Below are 22779 nucleotides of genomic sequence, written 5' to 3' on the forward strand. Positions count from 1 at the left end.
TGAAGATCCTCTTTCTTCTTTTCCACAGCTCTGATTTTCTCAGAAGTCTTTCCTTAGATGCATAGGTTTCTTGTGACAGTTGATTCCCATGTGACTGCTACTTAAGTACAAAATTTTTCTCTCTTCCATGTTTAATCTCTCTTCTCTAGCACATATTCTACCTCATTAGCTTTTGTTGTTTTATTTTTAAATTTCTTTAACAAATGTTCTGATCTCATCTGTATTATGTCAGGGGCTAGGGTATTAGTATAGTACTTGTTTATCAGATGACTTCCATATGTAATCTTTATTGCAATCCTGTGAGATATAAGCATTTTAAGTATCTGTTTTGTAGATGGTGGAAAGTTAGACTCAGGGATATTAAATAACTTACCTGACATTATAATAGTGAGTAGCAGAGCTAGTGTCATGACTCCAAATCCTGTAGTTTCCCCTCTACTGACTCTTACAGATTGCCAGTGGATAAAAACTTAACCTATCCAATCCCACTTGATATTCCATATTATAATTTGTTTATATTACTGAATGGATTTTAGGTGGCATAATGGGGACAAGAGCAGACAAGCATGATTATCCTTTCTCATTAGTTGACCAAATTTCTTAGGGCTTCTCTGTATATAATTTGGTGTTTTTCATTCTGTTTTAGGCACTTGAGAACAACCTTTTTCGTGCCCCTATTTACCTTCATAAGATGCCAGAAACTGACTTTCTTATCATTTGGACAAGACAAGGTTACTATATTCGGGAATTAGTGGATATTTTTGTGGTTGGCCAGCAGTGCCCCTTGTTTGAAGTTCCTAGGCCTAACTCCAAAAGGGCGAATACACACATTCAAGACTTTCTGCAGGTGAGAATGAGAGGATAAGGAGGAGGTCAGGATGCACATAAAAGGGCATATGAATTTGGGGGCACATCAAGAAAGATCAAAATGCACAGGGGCTTAGCAGGGGAAGGGGCCCTGGTGAGGGCTTTTATTATTTGGCAGTTAAAAACATTCGGTTTATTGGGCAGGTTTTTATTTACCGCCTCCTCTGGAAGAGTAAAGATCGGCCACGGCGGATCCGAATGGAAGATATAAAAAAAGCCTTTCCTTCCCATTCAGAAAGCAGCATCCGGAAGAGGCTAAAGCTCTGCGCTGACTTCAAACGCACAGGTCATCAGTTGTGACTGATTATTTGCCCTCTCTGCTTCTTTCCAAGAAAGAAATCAGGGATTTCTGTTGAAGGATAAGTGTACCGCTAACAAAATGGAAAAAGAAATTGTTAGTCATCTTAAGGAGAAGATAGAAAATCTTCGAAGTGTGGAGGCTCTGATTGCTTTGTGATTTTGCCTGCCAGGAAATTCAGTGTGTTTGTTGGATGTCTTATTTGAGATGTATGAAAACCTAGCAGGGGTTCTCTTGACCAGTCAGACTATCTTTGGCTAGGCCTCATACCTTTTAGGACATTTCCTGGTTCAGTCTTTGTTTGCTATCCCTGTCACTGTCAATGAAAGGGCCTTGGGAATTCAGAATGTTTTCATTCTCTCTTATCTTTTTTAGGGATGGACTCAAACTGGTGGGTGCTGAAATCTGGTTTTCGTTTGCCAACTGAAGAGGAGATCAGAGCTATGGTGTCTCCAGAGCAGTGCTGTGCTTATTATAGCATGATAGCTGCTGAGCAGCGACTAAAGGTGAACACCTTCCTCTTAGGCACTGCTTATGCCTATGGGTTTTTTCAGTAGTTGAGAGAAGCGCCTAAGTATTCTTATCAGGCCAAAATAGAAAAGATCTAGCTGATGTGTGATGGCACAACTCTGACCCACTGAATTAATGAGTCTGAGTTAATGAGCATCTGTATTTAGCTCCCTCGTGGGCCTTAACTATACGTATATCAGCTGATAAGTTCCTTGAAATGTAATATATCCTCTGATAGCTTATGGTCATAGTTAACAGAATCCATTTTCTCTGCAAAATGTGCTTTGATATTCTGTACTTGGTGTTCAGTGAAATTGTGCTTTGTGCTTTCCAATTGACTGATAATTGATTGCATGAATTGGTCCACTTCCAGGATGCTGGCTATGGTGAGAAGTCCTTTATTGCCCCAGAAGAAGAAAATGAGCAAGATTTTCAGATGAAGATTGATGATGAGGCAAGGAAGTACACTAATTTTTATTAGTACATACCATTTATCCTTTTAGAAAAAAATAGCTTTATTATTTATTGAGGATTTTTAGAAAACCCATTTAAAGTGTACAATTTTTGTGTGTTTATGTTGTGTATGTTTTGATGTATGTTGATACCTGTGAAATCAGCACGACGAGTGTTTCTGTCACCCCCAAAAGTTTCTTTGTGCCTCTTTGAAGTCCTATTATCATGCCTCTTCCCTTCTCTCCACCCTCCTTATCCCCTGACAACCACTGATCTGCTTTCTGTAACTATAGATTAGTTTACATTTTCTGGAATTTTAGATAATGGATTCATATAGTATGTATTCTTCTTTAAAATTGTGTAAAATATACATAATATAAAACATAGCATTTTCACCTTTAAGTGCACAGTTCAGTAGTCTTAAGTATATTCACATTGTTGCACAACCAATCTCCAGAACTCTCCTCATCATGCAAAACTGAAACTGTTACCCTTTAAACAGTAACTCTCCACTCCTTCCTCCCCCAGCCTCTGACAACCACCATTCTACTTTGTCTTTCTTTTACTAATTTAAGTACTTCACCTACGTGGAATCTGTAAATATTCGTTGTTAGGTTACTGATTAATTTAATCTAGTGTAATATTCTCAAGGTTCAGCCTTGTTGTAGCATGTGCCAGGATTTCCCTTTTTAAGGGTAAAAATAATTCTGTTGTATGTGTATACCACATTTTGTTTACTCAGTCATTGATGGACATTTGTGTTGCTTCCACCTGTTGACTATTGGGAATACTGCTGCTAGGAACACAGGTGTGCAAACAACTATCCAAACCTTCCTTTCTTTTGCATATGTACCTAGAAATGGGATAACTCAATCATATTGTAGTTCTATTTTTCGTTTTTTTTTTTTTTGAGGAACCTCCGTACTGTTTTCTAAAGAAGCTGCACCATTTTATATTGCTCTCAATTGTGTAAGAGTTCCAGTTTCTCCACATTTCCCAACACTTGTTATTATTGTTTCTTTGATAGTAGCCAGCCATCCTAATGGGTGTGAGGTAGTACCTCATTGTCATTTTAATTTGCATTTCCTTAATGGTCAGTGATGTTCATCATCTTTTCATGTGCTTGTGGGCGATCTGTATGTCATCTTTTGAGAAATAGCTATTCAAGTCCTTTGCTGATTTTTAACTCAGATTGTTTATTTTTTGTTGTAGGAGTTCTTCATATATTCTGGATATTAACCTTTCATTAGATAAATGATATGCAAATATTTTCTCCCATTCCACAGGTTGCCTTTTCACATTGTGTTGTGTCCTTTGATACAGAGAAGTTCTAAATTTTGATGAATTCCAATTTACCTAATTTTACATTTGTAGATTGTGCTTTTATCCAAGATATAATTGCCAAATTAAATTATATCATAAAGCTTTTCTCCTGTGTTTTCTTCCAAGAGTTTTATGTTTTTAGGCCTTACATGTAGGTCTTTAATCCATTCTGAGTTGTTTTTTATGTGGTGTAAGATAAAGGTCCAACTTCATTAATTTGCATGTGGATATTCTTTTTTTCCACCACTACTGGTTGACAGTATGTATTCTTTCTCATCTGTCTTTCATTCTGTACTTATGTTGAGATTAATTCAGGTTATTGTGTATATTGAAAGTTTGTTTCATTTTTATTGCTGAGCAGTATTCCATAGTATGGATGTACCACATTTAGTTTAACTAATCATGTATCTTTAAGGATATTTCGTTGTTCCTAGTTTTTGGCTGTTAGGAATAAACTACTATGAATATTCATGTATAAATCTCTGTGTGGTTGTATGTTTCTTTTTTGCTTGGGTAAATACTTAAAAGTGGAATTACTGGGTCATGTGGTAATTCTGTGTTTAACCTTTGGAGGAACTGTCAGGCTTCTAGAGTGGCTGTACCATTTTACATTTCTACCAACAGTGTATCAGGGTTTCAATTTCTCCACATCTTTGTCAAGACTGGCTAGTTTCTGATTTTTTAAATTATGGCCTTTCTAGTGCCTTGTGGTTTTAATTTGCATTTCTGTAATGGCTAAGGATGTTGAGTGTCTGCTTATTTATACACAACATTTTTGGTCACCTGTTAATCTCTTTTTCCCATTTTTATTTTGAATTAGTTCTTTTTCTTATTATTGGGTTTTGAAACTTATGTATGTATACTAGGTCTGAGTCCTTAAAGAGGTATGTGATTTGCAAAGATTTTCTCCATCTTAATTTATTTATTTATTTTTATTTGTTCCTTCAGTTATTTGATTTTACTATTTTATTTTATTTTATTTTATTTACTTATTTTATTTTATTTTAGTATCATTAATCTACAATTACATGAGGAACATTATGTTTACTAGACTCCCCCCATCACTAATTCCCCCGCATACCCCCAAACAAACTCTGTCCATCAGCGTAGGTAAGACACTATAGAATCACTACTTGTCTTCTCTGTGTTGTACAGCCCTCCCTGTGCCTACCCCCCCCCGAACCCCTAACATTATGTCTGCTAATAGTAATGCCCCTCTTTTATCCCCTTATCCCTTTCCCTTTGGTAACTGTTACTCCACTATCGGGTTCTGTGATTCTGCTGCTGTTTGGTTCCTTCAGTTTTTTTCTTTGCTCTTCTACTCCACAGATGAGTGAAATCATTTGACGCTTGTCTTTCTCCACCTGGCTTATTTCACTGAGCATGATACCCTCTAGCTCCATCCATGTTGTTGCGAATGGTAGGATTTTTCTTCTTCTTATGGCTGAATGATATTCTCTGGTGTATATGTACCACATCTTTATCCATTCATCTAGTAATGAACACCTAAGTTGCATCCATTTCTTGGCTATTGTAAACATAGCCAGTGCTGTGATAAACATAGAAGTGCATGTCTTTTTCAAATAGGGCTGCTGCATTCTTAGGGTAAATTCCTAGGAGCAGAATTCCTGGGTCAAATGGTATTTCTATTTTGAGGAACCTGCATATTGCTTTCCACAATGGTTGAACTAATGTGCATTCCCAACAGCAGTGTAGTACGGTTCCTCTTTCTCCACAACCTCACCAACATTTGTTGTTTGTCTTTTGGATGGTGGTGAGCCTTACTGGTGTGAGGTGATATCTCATTGTGGTTTTAATTTGCATTTCTCTGATGATTAGCTATGTGGAGCATCTTTTCATGTGTGTGTTGGCCATCTGAATTTCTTCTTTGGAGAAGTGTCTGTTCAGATCTTGTGCCAATATTTAATTGGATTATTTGCCTTTTGTTTGTTGAGGTGTGCGTGTCCCACCCCCCACATTATACATGCTAATCATAATGTCCCCCTTTTATTCCCCCTCTTAACCCTACCTTCCCACCCATCTTCCCCAGTCCATTTCCCTTTGGTAACTGTTACTCCACTTTCAGGTTCTGTGATTCTGCTGCTGTTTTGTTCCTTCAGTTTTTTCTTTGTTTTTATACTCCACAGATGAGTGAAATCATTTGGTACTTGTCTTTCTCTGCCTGGCTTATTTCACTGTGTATAATACCCTCTATTTACATCCATGTTGTTGCAAATGGTAGGATTTGTTTTCTTCTTATGGCTGAATAATATTCCGTTGTGTATATGCACCACATCTCTTTATCCATTCATCTACTGATGGATATTTAGGTTGCTTCCATTTCTTAGCTATTGTAAATAGTGCTGCAGTAAAAATAGGGGTGCATCTGTCTTTTTCAAACTGGGCTGCTGCATTCTTAGCGTAAATTTCTAGTAGTTGAATTCCTGGGTCAAATGGTATTTTTATTTTGAACTTTTTGAGGAACCTCCATACTGCTTTCCACAATGGTTGAACTAATTTACATTCCCATCAGCAGTGTAGGAGGGTTCCCCTTTCCCCACATCCTCACCAGCATTTGTTGTTCCTTGTCTTTTCTGTTGTCCATCCTAACTGGTGTGAGGTCATACCTCATTGTAGTTTTAATTTGTGTTTCTCTGATAACTAGCGATGTGGAGGGTCTTTTCATGTCTCTGTTGACCATCTGAATTTCCTTGGAGAACTGTCTGTTCAACTCCTCTGCCCATTTTTTAATTGGATTATTAACTTTTTGTCTGTTGAGGTGTGTGAGCTCTTTATATATTTTGCATGTCAACCCTTTATCGGATTGGTCCATTGAAGTAATTTATGAATATATTCTCCCATACTATAGGATGCCTTTTTGTTCTATTGGTGGTGTCCTTTGCTGTACAGAAACTTTTCAGCTTGATATAGTCCCACTTGTTCATTTTTGCTTTTGTTTCCCTTGCCCAGAAGATATGTTCCTTAAGAAGTCGCTCATGTTTATGTCCAAGAGATTTTTGCCTTTTTTTCCCAAGAGTTTTATGGTTTCATGACTTACATTCAGGTCTTTGATCCATTTTGAATTTACTTTTGTGTATGGAGTTAAACAGTGATCCAGTTTCATTCTCTTACATGTAGCTGTCCAGTTTTGCCAACACAAGCTGTTTAAGTGGCTGTCGTTTTCCATTGTATATCCATGGCAGCTTTATCGTGTGTTAATCGACTGTGTATGTTTAGGTTAATATCTGGACTCTGTTTCTGTTCCACTGGTGTGTGGATCTGTTCTTGTGCCAGTACCAAATAGTCTTCAGTACTGTGGCTTTGTAGTAGAGCGTGATCCCCCTGCTTTATTCTTCCTCCTAAGGATTACTTTGCCTCTTCTGGGTCTTCTGTGTTTCCATATGAGTTTTAGAATAATTTTCTCTTGTTCATTGAAGAATGTTTTTGGAATTTTGATAGGAATTGCATTGATTTTGTAGATTGCTTTAGGTAGGTTGGCCATTTTGACAATATTAATTCTTCCTATCCATGAGCATGAGGGATGTGTTTCCATTTATTGGTATCTTCTTTAATTTCTCTCATGAGTGTCTTGTAGTTTTCAAAGTATAGGTCTTTCACTATCTTTGTTAGGTTTATTCCTAGGTGTTTCATTGTTTTTGATACAACAACTGTGAATGGAATCATTTTTCTTATTTGTCTCCCTAGTAGTTCATTGTTAGTGTATAGGAATGTCACTGATTTCTGTGTATTAATTTTGTATCCTGCTACTTTCCTGAATTCAGATATTAGTTCTAGTAGTTTTGTAGTGGATTTTAAGGTTCTTTATGTACAATATCATGTCATCTGCAAACAGGGACAGGTTAACTTCTTCTTTACCAATCTGGATGCCTTTTATTTCTTTGTGTTGTCTGACTGCTGTGGCTAGGACCTCCAGTACTGTGTTGAATAGATGTGGGGAGAGTGGGCAGGACCTCCAGTACTGTGTTGAATAGATGTGGGGAGAGTGGGCATCCTTGTCTTATACCCAGTCTTAAAGGAAAAGCTTTCAGCTTCTCGCTGTTAAGTATCATGTTGGCTGTGGGTTTGTTATATATGGCCTTTATTATGTTGAGGCACTTGCCCTCTATACCCATTTTGTTGAGAGATTTTATAATGAATGGATGTTGAATTTTGTCAAATGCTTTTTCTGCATCTTTGGAAATGCATGTGTGGTTTTGTCCTCCTTTTTGTTGATGTGGTGGATGATGTTGATGGATTTTCTAATGTTATACCATCCTTGCATCTCTGGGACAAATCTACTTGATCATGATAGATGATCTTTTTGGTGTATTTTTGAGTTCTGTTCACTAATATTTTGTTGAGTATTTTTGCATCTGTGTTCATCAGGGATATTGGTCTGTAATTTTCTTTTTTTTGTGGTGTTTTTCCTTCTTTTTGGTATTAGAGTGATCCTCATAGAATGAGTTTAGAAGTATTCCCTGTTCTTCTACTCTTTGGAAAACTTTAAGGAGAATGGGTTTTAGGTCTTAACTAAATTTTTGTAACATTCAGCAGTGATTCCATCTGGTCCAGGGATTTTGTTCTTTGGCAGGTTTTTGATTACCAGTTCAATTTTGTTGCTGGTAATTGTTCTGTTCAGATTTTCTGTTTATTTCTGGGTCAGCCTTGGAAGGTTGTACTTTTCTAGAAAGTTGTCCATTTCTTTTAGGTTATCCAGTTTGTTATCATGAATTTTTTATAGTGTTCTGTAATGATTCTTTGTATTTCTGTGGTGTCTGTCTTGATCTTTCCTTTGTCATTTCTGGTTCTGTTTATGTGTGTAGACTCTTTTTTTCTTGATAAGTCTTTTTGGGGTTTATCCATTTTTATTTTCTCAAAGAACCATTTCCTGCTTTCATTGATTCTTTCTGTTATTTTATTCTTCTCAGTTTTATTTATTTCTACTCTAATCTTTAGAATGTCCCTCCTTGAACTGACTTTGGGCCTCGTTTATTCTTCCTTTTCTAGTTTTGTTTATTGTGAGTTTATATTGTTCATATGGGATTGATTATCTTTGCTGAGGTATGACTGTATTGCAATATACTTCTGTCTTAGCATGGCCTTTGCTGCATCCCACAGACTTTGAGGTGTTGAATTATTGTTGGTATTTATCTCCTTGATCTCTGTTTTTATTTGGTCATTGATCCATTGGTTATTTAGGAGCATGTTGTAAAGCCTCCATGTGCTTGTGGGCTTTTTCATTTTCTTTGCATAATTTATTTCTGGTTTCATACCTTTGTGGTCTGAGAAACTGGTTTGTACAATTTTAATCTTTTTTTATTTAGCGAGGCTCTTTTTCTTACCTAGTATATGATCTATTCTTGAAAATGTTCAATGTGCACTTGAGAAGAATGTGTATTGTGCTGCTTTTGGATGTAGCATTCTCTTGATGTCTGTTAGGTCCGTCTGTTCCAGTTATTGTTCAGTGCCTCTGTTTCCTTATTTATTTTCTATCTAATTGATGGGTCTTTTGGTGTGAATGGTATGTTAAAGTCTTTAAAATGAATGTGCTGTATACTATTTTCCCTTTTAATTATGTTGACTTTTGTTTGACATATTTAGGTGAATCTATTCTAATGTGTTGCTCAGTGCTTCTCTATACTTATTTTCTGTCTGGTTGACTGGTCCTTTGGATTGAGGGAATGAGTGATGTGTTGAAGTCTCCTGAAATGAATGCATTATATTCTATTTCTTTGTTTAATTCTGTTATCACATATGTTGGTGCTCCTGTGTTGGGTGCATAGATATTTATAATGGTTATATTCTCTTGTTGGACTGATCCCTTAGCATTATGTAATGTCCTTCTTTATCTCTTGTTACTTTCTTTGTTTTGATGTCTATTTCATCTCATACAAGTACTGCAAATCCTGCTGTTTTCTCCCTATTAATTGTATGAAATATCTTTTTCCATCCCTTCACTTTTAGTCTGTGCATATCTGTGGGTTTAAAGTGAATCTCTTGTAAGCAGTATATAGATGGGTTTTGTTTTTTATCCATTCAGTGACTCTATGTCTTTTTATTGGTTCATTCAAACCATTTACATTTAGGGTGATTATCGATAGGTATGTAACTATTGCCTTTGTAGTCTTCAGATTTGTGGTTATCAAAGGCTCAAGGTTAACTTCCTTACTATCTAAGAGTCTGACTTAACTCACTTAATATGGTAGTACAAATAGTCTAAAGGTTCTTTTTTTCTCCTGTGACTTCCTCCTCCATTCTTTATGGATTAGGTGTCATATTCTGTACTCTTTGTCTATCCTTGATTGACTCTGGGGACGGTTAATTTGATTTTGCATTTGCTTTGTAATTAGCTGTTCTACTTTCTCTACTGTGGTTTTATTACCTGTGGTGACAGCTATTAAACCTTAAGAACACTTCCCTCTGTAGCAGTCCCTCCAAAATACACTGTAGATGGTTTGTGGAAGGTAAATTGTCTCAGCTTTTGGTTGTCTGGAAATTGTTTAATTCCTCCTGCAAATTTAAGTGATAATCTTGCCGAATCAAGTAATCTTGGTTCTAAGGGCCCCTTTGTTCGAGGCCTTTCTGCCTCATTGCATTAAATAAATCTTGCCACTCCTTTCTGCCTATAAGTTTTCTGCCAAGAAATCTGATGATAGCCTGATGGGCTTCCCTTGTATGTGTTCTTATTTCTCTCTCTGGCTGCTTTGATTAGTCTGTCCTTATCCTTGATGTTTGACATTTCAGTTACTCTGTGTCTTGGTGTTGTCTTCCTTGTGTCCCTTATCCTGGGAGATCTGTGCACCTCCATGGCCTGAAAGACAATCTCCTTCTCCAGACTGGGGAAGTTTTCAGCAATTACCTCCTCAGAGACACTTTCTATCCCTTTTTCTCTCTGTTCTCTTTCTGGTACCCCTATAATGTGAGTATTGTTCTGTTAACGATTGGTCACACAGTGCTCTCAATATTCTTTCATTCTTAGGGATCCTTTTATCTGTTCCTCAGCTTCTTCGTATTCCTCTTTTCTAGTTTCTATTTCATTTATCGTGTCCTCCACCATATCTAATCTGCTTTTAATACCCCCATTGTGCTCTTCAATGATTGTATCTCCAACTGGAATTCCCTCCTGAGTTCTTCAATATTTTTCTGTACCTACGTAAGCATGTTAATGATTTTTATTTTGAAGTCTCTTTCAGGAAGATTAATGAGGTCAATGTCATTTAAATGTTCCTGAGGAGTTGTGTTAATAATTTAAATTTCAACCAGGTTCCTTTGGCATTTCGTATTTGTGTACGGGCCCCTCTCGTATTGAGAAGCTCTACTCTGTGGAGCTGCTTAGCCCCTGAAGCAATGTCAAGGGCCACAGGGGAGTGGTATTGGTGCCTGGGAGAGGAAAGAGCTGTTTCCTGCTTCCCAGCTGCTGTGGCTGTCTCCAGTGTCTGAACCAGTGGGCCAAGCATACAGGTATAAGCCTCTATGCTTTGCGTTTGTAGTTGCTGTAAACAGATCTTCCGTCTGGCTGTCCTAATGCCAGGGTAGGGTTTGCCGGTTTGCAAGCCAGGTGGGGCTATCCGGGAGGAATGTGCAGTTGGGTGTGTATCACCGAGGGGTTCTTTGGTGGTGCGTAGCCGGCCAGGAAGCTGGAGCACCTAAAGTCTGTGAAAGCTCCCAACCTGCTGGGCAGAGTGCACCCGGACAATTTGTCTACTTTAGTTTCTCCTGAGCATTACTGCTCTGTGCAGTCCTTGCCCCTTTAGCAGCCCTCTTGCTAAGGGCTTCCTTGTTAGGAAGTCTCTCAGACTGCCCACCTTTCTTTTGTCCCAGGGCTGCCAGATATGGATCCCTGCTTTCCACAAGCGGCTGGAATCTCTTCAGGAACTCTGCCTGTCTTAGCTAATCACGAGAGTACCATGCAAGCACCATGAAATGTGTGTATGTGCTCCCAGAGTAGATCTCTGGAGTTAGGTATTCAGCAGTCTCAGCCCTCCACTCCCTTCCCACTCTGTTTCTCTTTCATTCTGGCAGTGAGCTGGGGGAAAGGGCTTGGGTCCATCCGGGCCACGGCTTTGGTACCTTACTCTGTTCTGTGAGGTTTATTTCTTTCACCAGGTTTATGCAGTTTGGCACAACCCTCGTTCCTGCTGCCCTTTCAGGATTACTCGTATTAATTATATTTTTGTATTTTATGTGGTATTAGGAGGAAGCCTCTGTCTCACTTCTCATGCCTCCATCTTTAATCTTCTCCTCCTTGATCACATTCTAGGTAATCATTTGTAGTCTTAACTCGTCTGTATGGAGAAACACATTCCCCTACTCTTAATTTCCTTACTGTTTTGTGGGATTTCTAAAAGGTATTCAGGATTCCAGGAGAGAGAGGACAGACCATTTTGAGCAAACCAGTGGCAGAGGTGAAGTGGACTCTGATTCAGTGCTCCTGGGGTTGGGGCTAGTGTTTTGTAAAGCATGATTTACCATCTGATTATGAAAATATGTGGGTCATTCTAAAGAAGTAATTGTACTGTCAAAGTGCAGTTTCAGTCTAACTTTTGTGCATCACGAGGATGGGGGCAACACCGTCTCTGAGAACTCTCAGGGAAGCTCAGCGAATATTGGAGTGAAGGATACCTCTGTTCCACATATTCCTTCTTCTAATGGCTGAAATCTTAACTTCTACTAAATATCATGATTTAATTACCATAGGAAAGAAGAACAGCAAGCTCTGAGCCCTGGTCAGCTTTATGTATGTAACAGTTGGTTTTTGTGAATAGTTTACAAAAGTATCAAATTGTGTTACTGTAATTGATCCAACTTTGTATCATGGCTAGACATAGAGCAAATGTGCTCCATAACCCTTAAATCTTTTCCTGTATGTCAGGTTCACACAGCTCCTTGGAACACCACAAGGGCCTTCATTGCTGCCATGACGGGCAAGTGTCTCCTGGAGGTGACTGGGATGGCAGATCCCACAGGGTGTGGTGAAGGGTTCTCGTATGTGAAGATTCCAAACAAAGCAACACAGCGGAAGGTGAGAGTGTCCGAGTTTCTGTAGGATGTGAATCAAGGAAGATAGAAAGGAAGGTTAATGAGTCATGATGAATAGGATATATCATCTAGGAAGCAGTTAAGTTGACAGGATGATTTAAGTGGTTACTACAAAGAATTCAGCTCTCTAGGATTCTTACCTATTTTGTTGTATTTTGTTTTTGATGTAGGATGGTAGGGAGCCTCAGCCAATGAAGAAAACAGTGACAGGAACCGATGCAGATCTTCGTCACCTCTCTCTAAAAAATGCCAAGCAACTTCTTCGTAAATTTGGTGTGCTTGAGGAAAAGGTGAGGAGGAAGAGGAAAATGTAGAGGCTCCTAGGGGCTTTGCACAAGGAGGGAAGAGCTAGTAGGCAGATGTAAGAAACTGTCTGGAGGATTTTGTGGTGTAAGTTGTGGTGGCCTGGGTCTTGTATACTTTTTCAGGAGTTAGTTCTAAATCTTTCTGTTTAAAATATTTTGGGTGTTGTTTTTTTGGTCTAGCTCTCTAACCATGTGTCTTGGTTTTCTCTTTGAAATACCTGAATAATTGGTGTGTGTGTGTGTGTGTGTGTGTGTGTGTGTGTGTCTCTCTCTCTCTTGTAGATTAAAAAGTTTTCCTGCTGGGAAGTGATTGATGCGTTACGCACAATGTTAACAGAACAGGCCCGCTCTGGAGAGGGACCCATGAGTAAATTTGCTTGTGGATCAAGGTTTTCTGTGGCTGAGCATCAAGAGCGTTACAAAGAGGAATGTCAACGCGTCTTTGACCTGCAGAACAAGTGTGTTTTAGTGCTGCAGAAAATCCAATCTGGAAAAGTGGGGGAGTCCAAGACACTATTTTATAATGGAGAAACCTAATTATGTTTTAGTCACACCTAATAATATAACTAGGTAGTAAGGTATCTGGAGATTTCAGGATGGCATCTGTTCATATACTGCTAGAGTACCTACTTTATTCAAAGCAACTTGGCAAAGGTTTTGAATGGCAAGTGGTGCTAGGTTTGAGCTCTGGGTTCCATGGCAACTTTTATGGCCTACTTGGGCCTAGCAGCCATTACAGTGGTGTTAGGGGACAGGAAGTTGTATGTTCTCTGAAGGCTTACTGTTGAGAGGATGGGAATGCCCTAATTCATAATGACCAATAATATATTGATGTGTTTCTCAGGGTCTCTCCAGGAATTCTGAAAGAGCTGTGCTATTTCGTATTTCTAACTTGCCTTGTTCACTGAATGTCTAGGAAAACTTGTGAAGCTTTTCCAGTAAGGGCTCCATATCTTAGTGGATTTTGAGTGTTGTTTTTAAGGCTGACTTCCCAATTTCCTACTCTAGCCTCAAACTGTTCCTTCAGCTCTTTGTAAACTTCTGTATTTCCCCTTGTCTTAATTTAATATTGTTTTTTTTCTCTTTTTAGGGTTTTGTCATCAACTGAAGTCTTATCAACTGACACAGATAGTAGCTCAGCTGAAGACAGTGACTTTGAAGAAATGGGAAAGAACATGGAGAACATGTTGCAGAATAAGAAAACCAGTTCTCAGCTATCACGCGAACGGGAGGAGCAAGAGCGGCAGGAACTACAGAGGATGTTGTTGGGTGAGGGTAGTGGCTTCACAGACAGACGAGAAAGATTAAAAAGTATAAGTAACTGCAAACTAATTATTGAGGCAGTGCTGGAGGCAGCAGATGTTGGGATGAGTGTAGAAAGATTGCCTGTAGATGAGGTAAGAAAGATGACTGCAAATTGGACTCTAGGTTGTGGTGCATAGATGGAGGAGATGCTATCAGTCCACTGCTGTCGCTGCATCAGGCCTGGCCAAGCCAGGGCTCTCAGTGCTGTCCATCAAATGAGCTTTCCAGGCATTCTTCATAGAGGGTAAGAGTTTTTAATACAGAATCTGAATGAATTTGGGGTTGGTTCTTGAACCCTCTGCAATCAGTATGTCAAATTCTGTGCAAATGTGCCTTTTCTGAGATCATCCATGGCTTTCAGAAGATTTTCAGAGTATTCTGAGCACCTAAAGAGAGCTAAAAAAAACCCCAGCCAAAAATTGCAGAAGTTGAGGGTGAAAGGTGATAGTGGCCTGAAGTGGTGTGGGATATATATGGACTTTGGAAATGAAGAGGTAAAAAAAACAAGCTGACTTTAAGATTTCTCTCTGGGCTTGCTAGGAAGATGGTGGTACCATTGATTAAAGTAGCAAATTTCAAAGAAAGAAGCAGGTTTAACATGGGGAGGTGTGGAGTTTGAGGTCCCCATGCCACTACCTAGTGTAGATGGCAAGCAGGCAACTGAAAAGTTGGATGTAGATACAGAGAGAGAATAAAGGCTGAAGATGAAGGTTTACGTAACTGTTCTCACTCATAGTAGTCTTTTCCTTTGTTTCCTTCTCTTTGTAAAAGCTTTGTGTAATTTTGTTGTTTTGACTACATTGTAAAGATGTAATAAAGCCTCTTCACCAGTGTTGTTGTGGATCAGCTGTATCTACATCACATGGGAGCTTGTTAGAAATGCAGAAATCTTAGGGCTCATCACAAACCTACTGATCAGATTCTGTATTTTAACAAGATCCTCAGGTGATTACTACTCTTGCATAATTAAAGTTTTAGAAGGATGCTCTGGACTTGTTTCTGTCGTGCATGGGTACATTTTTTTTATTAAGGTATCCTTGATATACAATCTTATGCTTGGATTTCACATGAGCAACTTTGTGGCTACTACATGCCCCGCATTAAGTCCCCACCACATGTCCCATTAGAGTCACTGCTCATCAGCATAGTAAGATGCTATAGAGTAATAACTTGCCAACTTTGTGCTATATACTTCCTTCCCCGTGCCCCCCACTACATTCAGTGCACTAATCATAATGCCTCTTAATCCCCTTACACTCCCTTCACACCAACACTCCCCAGTCCCTTTCTCTTTGGTAACTGTTGGTCCATTGCTGTTTTGTTCCTTTTTGCTTTGTTGTTATATTCCTCAGATGAATAAAATCATTTGGTACTTGTCTTCAGCTGCCTTATATCACTGAGCATATACCCTATAGGTCTGTCCATGATGCAAATGGTAGGATTTGTTTTCTTCTTATGGCTAAATAATATTCCATTGTGTGTAGGTACCACACCTTCTTTATCCACTTATCTACTGATGAGCACTTAGGTTGCTTCCATAGGTTGGCTATTGTATGTTATATTGTGCTCTGATAAACATCAGGGAGCAAAGGCCTTTTTTATTTTTTATTTGGGTATCATTAATCTACAATTACATGAGGAACTTTATCTTTACTAGACTCCCCCATCACCCCCACATACCCCATTACAGACACTGTCCATCAGCATAGTAAGATGCTGTAGAATCACTACTTGTCTTCTCTGTGTTGTACAGCCCTCCCCATTTCTGCCCTCCCACATTATACGTGATAATGATAATCATAGTGCCCCCTTTCTTTTCCCCACCCCTTATCCTTCCCTCCCCACTCATTGTCCCCAGGCCCTTTCTGTTTGGGAACTGTTAGTCTGTTCTTGGTTTCTGTGAGTCCGCTGCTGTTTTGCACCTTCAGATTTTTTCTTTGTTCTTATACTCCAAATATGAGTGAAATCATCTGATACTTGTCGTTCTCCACCTGGCTTATTTCACTGAGCATAATACTTTCTAGCTCCATCCATGTTGTTGCAAATGATAGGTTTGTTTTCTTATGGCTGAATAATATTCCATTGTGTATATGTACCAGATCTTGTTTATCCATTCATCTACTGATGGACACTTAGGTTGCTTCCATTTCTTGGCTATTGTAAATAGTACTGCGATAAACATACGGATGCATCTGTCTTTCAAACTGTGCTGCGGCATTCTTACGGTAAATTCCTAGTAGTGGAATTCTTGGATCAAATGGTATTTCTTTTTTGAGTGTTTTGAGGAACCTCCATACTGCTTTCCACAATGGTTGAACTAATTTACATTCCCACCAGCAGTGTAGGAGGGTTCCCCTTTCTACGCATCTTGACCAGCATTTGTTGTTCTTAGTCTTTTGGATGCCGGCCGTCCTTACTGGTGTGAGGTGATACCTCATTGTGGTTTTAATTTGTATTTCTCTGATGAGTAGGGATGTGGAGCATCTTTTCCTGTGTCCGTTGGCCATCTGAAATTCTTCTTTGGAGAACTGACTGTTCAGCTCCTCTGCCCGTTTTTTAATTGGATTATTAGCTGTTTGTTGAGGTGTGTGAGCTCTTTATTTATTTTGGATGTAAGCCCTTTAACAGATCTGTAATTTACGTATATATTCTCCCATACTGTATGATACCTTTTTATTCTATTGGTGATATCCTTTGCTGTACAGAAGCTTTTCAACTTGATATAGTCCCACTTGTTCATTTTTGCTTTTCGTTCCCTTGCCTGGGAGATATGTTCATGAAGAAGTCACTCATGTTTATGTCTTAAGAGATTTTTGCCTATGTTTTTTTCTAAGGGTTTTATGGTCTCATGACTTACATTCAGGTCTTTGATCCATTGTGAATTTACTTTTGTGTATGGGGTTAGACAGTGATCCAGTTTCATTCTCTTACATGTAGCTGTCCAGTTTTGCCAACACCAGCTGTAGAAGAGGCTGTCATTTCCCCCTTGTATGTCCATGCCTCCTTTATCATATAGTACTTGACCATATATGTTTGGGTTGATATCTGGACTCTGTATTCTGTTCCATTGAATTGTGGGTCTGTTCTGGTACCAGTACCAAATTGTCTTGATTACTGTGGCTTTGTAGTAGAGCTTGAAGTTGGAAAGCAAGATCGCCCCTGCTTTATTCTTCCTTCTCAGCATTGCTTTGGCTATACTGGGTGTTTTGTGGTTGCATATGAATTTTAAAACTATTTCTTCCAGTTTGTTGAAGAATGCTGTTGGTATTATCATAGGGATTGCATTGAATCTGTAGATTGCTTTAGGCAGGATGGCCAATTTAGCAATATTAATTCCTAGCCAAGGGCATGGGATGAGTTTCCATTTGTTAGTGTTCTCTTTAATTTCTCTTAAGAGTGTCTTGTAGTTTTCAGGGTATAGGTCTTTCCCTTCCTTGTTTAGGTTTATTCCTAGGAATTTTATTCTTTTTTGATGCAATTGTGAATGGAAATGTTTTCCTGATTTCTCTTTCTGCTTGTTCATCGTTAGCATGTAGGAAAGCAACAGATTTCTGTGTATTAATTTTGTATCCTGCAACTTTGCTGAATTCAGGTATTTTTTCTAGTGGTTTTGGAGTGGAGTCTTTAGGGTTTTTTATGTACAGTATCATGTCATCTGCGAATAGTGACAGTTTGACTTCTTTGCCAATCTGAATGCCTTGTATTTCTTTGTTTTGTCTCATTACCATGGCTAGAACCTCCCATACTATGTTGACTAACAGTGGGGAGAGTGGGCATCCCTGTCTTGTTCCCCATCTCAGAGGAAAAGCTTTCAGCTTCTCGCTGTTTTAAGTATGATGTTGTCTGTGAGTTTGTCATATATGGGCTTTATTATGTTGAGGTACTTTCCCTCTGTACCCATTGTTTGGAGAGCTTTTATCATGAATGGACATTGAATTTTGTTGAATGCTTTTTCAGCATCTATGGAGATGATCATGTGGTTTTTGTCTTTCTTTTTGTTGATGTGGTGGATGATGTTGATGGATTTTTGAATGCTGTACTATACTTGCTTCCCAGAGATAAATACCACTTGATTATTGTGTATGATCCTTGTGATGTATTTTTGAATTCGGTTTGCTAATATTTTGTTGAGAATTTTTTCATCTATGTTCATCAGAGGTATTGGTTTGTAGTTTTCTTTTTTTCTGGGGTGTTTGCCTGGTTTTCGTATTAGAGTGATGCTGGCTTCATAGAATGTTTAGAAGTATTCCCTCCTCTCCTGTTTTTAGGAAAACTTAACGGAGAATGGGTGTTATATCTTCTCTATATGTCTAATTCAACAGTGAATCCATCTGGCCCAGGAGTTTTGTTCTTGGGTAGCCTTTTGATGACTGATTCAATTTCGTTGCTGGTAATAAGTCTGTTTAGATGTTCTGTTTCTTCCTTGGTTAACCTTGGAAGGTTGTATTTTTCTAGGAAGTTGTCCATTTCTTCTAGGTTTTCCAGCTTGGTAGCATGTAGGTTTTCATAGTATTCTCTCATGATTCTTTGTATTTCTGTGGGGTCCATCATGATATTTTCTTTCTCATCTCTGATTCTGTTGATGTGTCCAGTTTCTCTTTTTCTTTTAGTTAGTCTGGCTGTCGGTTTATCCATTTTGTCTACTTTCTCAGAGAACCAGTGCTTGGTTTCATTGAGTCTTTTCTATTGTTTAATTGTTCTCAGTTTTATCTCTTCTCTGATCTTTATTATGTTCCTCCTTCTGCTGACTTTGTGCCTCATTTGTTCTTCCTTTTCAATGATTGTGACTTTATACTATTCATTTGGGATTGTTCTTCCTTCCTTAAATGGGAAAGGATTGCTATATACTTTCCACTTAGCTTTTCTGCATCCCACAGAAGTTTGGGCTTTGTGCTGTTGTCATTTCTCTCTATATATTGCTGGATCTCTGTTTTAATTTGCTCATTGATTCATTGATTATTTAAGAGCACATTGTTAAGCCTCCTTGTGATTGTGAGCCTTTTTCTTTTCTTTGTAAAATTTATTTCCAGTTTTATACCTTTGTGGTCTGAGAAACTGGTTTGTACAATTTCAATCTTTTTGAATATACCAAGGCTTCTTTTGTGGCCTAGTATGGGGTCTATTCTGGAAAATGTTCCATGTGTACTTGAGATGAATGTGTATTCTGCTGTTTTGGTTGTAGAGTTCTGTCAGTGTCAGTAAGGTCCATCTGTTCTAATGTGTTGTTCTGCGCCTCTCTCTCCTTACTTATTTTCTTCCTGGTTCATCTCTCTTCAGAGTGAGTGGAGTGCTGTAAGTCTCCTAGAATGAATGTATTGCAACCTATTTCCCTCTTTAATTCTGTTAGTATTTGCTTCACATACGTATGTGCTCCTGTGTTCGGTGCATAGATATTTTTATTGCCTTTATCTTCTTGTTGGATTGACCCCTTTTTCATTATGTAATGCCCTTCTTTTTCTTTTGTGACTTTCTTTGTTTTGAAGTCTATTTTGTCTCATACAAGTACTGCATCTCCTGCTTTTTTCTCCCTATTAGTTGCATGAAATATCTTTTTCCATCCCTTCACTTTTTGTCTGTGTGTATCTTTGGCTTTAAAGTGAGCCTCTTTTATTTAGCATGTAGATGTTTTAAATCCATTCTGTGATTATTCTGTGTCCTTGGGTGCATTCAGTTCATTTACATTTAGGGCAATTATTGATAGGTATGTGCTTATTGCTATTGCAGGCTTTAGATTCATGGTTACCAAAGGTTCAAGGATAACTTCCTCACTATCTAAGAGTCTTAACTCACTTAATATGCTATTACAAACACAATCTAAAGGTTCTTTTTTTTCCCCTCATCCCTTGTCTTTCTCCTCCATTCTTTATGTATTACGTATCATATTCAGTACTCTTTGGCTATCCATTGAATGACTTTGGACGTAGACATATCATATTCAGTACTCTTTGGCTATCCATTGAATGACTTTGGACGTAGTTCAGTTAATTTTGCATTTGTTTAGTGATTAACTGTTCTACTTTCTTTACTGTGGTTTTATTACGTTTGATAACAACTATTAAACAATAGGAACACTGCCATCTGTAGCAGTCTCTCCAAAATACACTGTAGAGATTATTTGTGGGGGGTGAATTCTCTCAGCGTTTGCTTTTCTGGAAATTGTTTAATCCCTCCTTCAAATTTAAATGATAATCTTGCTGGATAAAGTATTCTTGGTTTGAGGCCATTCTGCTTCATTGCATTAAATATATCATGCCACTCCTTTCTGGCCTGTAAGGTTTCTGTTGAGAACTCTGATGATGGCTTGATGGGCCTTCCTTTGTATGTGATCTTATTTCTCTGGCTGCTTTTAATAGTCTGTCTTTATCCTCTATCTTGCCATTTTCATTACTATATGTCTTGGTGTTGTCTTCCTTGGGTCCCTTGTGCTGGGTGATCTGTGCACCTCCATGGCCTGAGAGATGATGTCCTCACCCAGATTGGGAAAGTTTTCAGCAATTACCTCCTCAAGACAGTTTCTATCCCTTTTTCTCTCTCTTCTTCTTCTGGTACCCCTATAAGGCAAATATTGTTCCATTTGGATTGGTCACACAGCTGTCTCTATATTCTTTCATTCTTAGGGGTTCTTTTTTCTCTCTGTGCCTCAGTTTCTTTGTATTCCTCTTTTCTAGTTTTTGTTTCATTGATCGTCTCCTCCACCATATCTAAACTGCTTTTAATAGCTTCCACTGTGGTCGTCAACGATTGCATCTCCCACCAGATTTCATTCCTGAGATCTTGAATATTTTTCTGTACCTTCATGAGCATGTTAATGTTTTTTATTTTGCTCTCGGTTTCAGGAAGATTCATGAAGTCGATGCCATTTAAATCTTTCTCAGGTGTTGTCTTTATAATTTTACTTGGAACCAGGTTCCTTCGTCATTTTATATTTGTGTATGGCACTCTCTAGTGCACAGAAGCTCTATGTCTGGAGCTGCTCAGCCCTTGTAGCAATGTCAAGGGTTGCAGGGGAATGATATTTGTGCCTGGGGTGAGGAAAGAGCTGTTTCCTAGTTCCCAGCTGCTGTGCCTGTCTCCAGTGCCTGAACCAGTGGGCCGAGCACACAGGTGAAAGTGTCTATGCTTTGCGTCTGTAGTTGATGTAAACGGATCTCCCTCTGTGTGGCCTAATGCCAGAGTTGGGTTTTCCAGTTTGCAAGTCAGGTGGGACTGGCTGGGAGAAAGGCACACTTGGGTGAGTATCACCGAGGGGGTCCTTGGTGGTGCGTCGCCAGCCAGGAAGCTGGAGCACCTAAAGTCTGTGAAAGCTCCCAACCTGCTGGGCAGAGTGCACCCGGACAATTTGTCTACTTTCCTTTCTCCTGAGCAGTAAACTCTGTGCAGTCCTTGTCCCTTTAGCAGCCCTCTTGCCAAGGGTTTCCTTGTTAGGAATCTTCTCAGACTGCCCACCTTTCTTTTGTCACCGAGCAGCTGGGTAAGGATCCCTGCTTTCCACAAGCGGCTAGAATCTCAGTCTTTCCGGGAATTCTTCCTGTCTGAGCTTTCCAACCCCTTAATTGTGGGAGTACCGTGCAAGCACCATAAAATGTAGGTTTGTGCTCACAGAGCAGATCTCCCAAGTTAGGTATTCAACAGTCCCAGGCCTCCATTCCCTCTCTGCTCCATTTCTGTTCCTCCTTCTGGTGACGTGGGGTATTGTAAGGGCCTTGGTCCCACTGGGCCACAGTTTTGGTACATTATCCTGTTCCGGGAGGTCTGCTCTTTTCTCCAGTTGTATGCAGTCTGGTGTAGTCCTGTTTCCTATTGGTCTTTCAGGATTTCTTGTGTTTATTATATGCAGCTTTAGGAGGAAAACTCTGTCTCACCTCTCACGCTGCCATCTTTAATCCTCCTTCCTGAAGTTCTTCTTTGGAGAAGTGTCAGTTCAGATCCTTTGCCCATTTTTTAATCGGGTTAGTTGCTTTTTATGTGTGAAGGTGTGCGGGTTCTTTATATATTTTGGACATTAACGCCTGGTCTCATACGTCATTTATGAATATATCCTCCCATACTGTTGGTTGCCTTTTTGTTCTACTGATGGTGTCCTTTGCTGTACAGAAGCTTTTTAGTTTGAAGTACTCCTGCTTGTTCTTTTTTGCTTTTGTTTCCCTTGCCTGAGGAGATGTGTTCATAAAATAGTTACTCATGTTTATATTCAAGAGAGTTTTGCTTATGTTTTTTTTTATCTAAGTTTTATGGTTTCATGACTTCATTCAGGTCTTTGATCCATTGAGGTTTACTTTTGTGAATGGAGTTAGACAGTAATCCAGTTTCTTTCTTTTGCATATGGCTCCCCAGTTTTGCAAACACACTAGTTGAAGAGGTTGTCATTTCCCTATTGTATGCCCATGGCTCCTTTATCATATGTTAATTGGCCATATATGTGTGGGTTTATATCTGGGCTCTCTGATCTATGGCTCTGTTCTTATGCCAGTATCAGATTGTCTTGATGACTTTGGCTTTGTAGTAGAGCTTGAAGTTGGGGAACGTAATCCCCCCGCTTTATTCTTCCTTCTAAGGATTACTTTGGATATTTGGTTTCTTTTGTGGTTCCATATGAATTTTAGAACTATTTGGTCTAGTTCATTGAAAAATGCTGTCAGTATTTTAATAGGGATTTCACTGAATCTGGGTGCTTTTCTT

The 22779-nt window shown here is 38.9% G+C and overlaps 1 protein-coding gene across 9 annotated transcripts in view; it reads left to right on the forward strand.

Annotated features, from left to right (window-relative positions):
• Window positions 1-22779, forward strand: part of LOC140847599 (transcription initiation factor TFIID subunit 1-like) — a 117519-nt gene that overhangs the window by 54539 nt on the left and 40201 nt on the right. For all 9 annotated transcript variants that reach the window (XM_073228286.1, XM_073228288.1, XM_073228287.1 and 6 more), the window contains 8 exons: window positions 647-847; window positions 1012-1153; window positions 1541-1671; window positions 2049-2129; window positions 12324-12473; window positions 12661-12780; window positions 13078-13253; window positions 13886-14064. In XM_073228286.1, the coding sequence (XP_073084387.1) occupies window positions 647-847; window positions 1012-1153; window positions 1541-1671; window positions 2049-2129; window positions 12324-12473; window positions 12661-12780; window positions 13078-13253; window positions 13886-14064 (1180 nt within the window). The remainder of the gene's footprint in view (window positions 1-646; window positions 848-1011; window positions 1154-1540; window positions 1672-2048; window positions 2130-12323; window positions 12474-12660; window positions 12781-13077; window positions 13254-13885; window positions 14065-22779) is intronic.

This window comes from Manis javanica, unplaced genomic scaffold (assembly GCF_040802235.1).
Source record: "Manis javanica isolate MJ-LG unplaced genomic scaffold, MJ_LKY HiC_scaffold_24, whole genome shotgun sequence".
In the NCBI taxonomy this organism is placed as follows: Eukaryota; Metazoa; Chordata; class Mammalia; order Pholidota; family Manidae; genus Manis; species Manis javanica.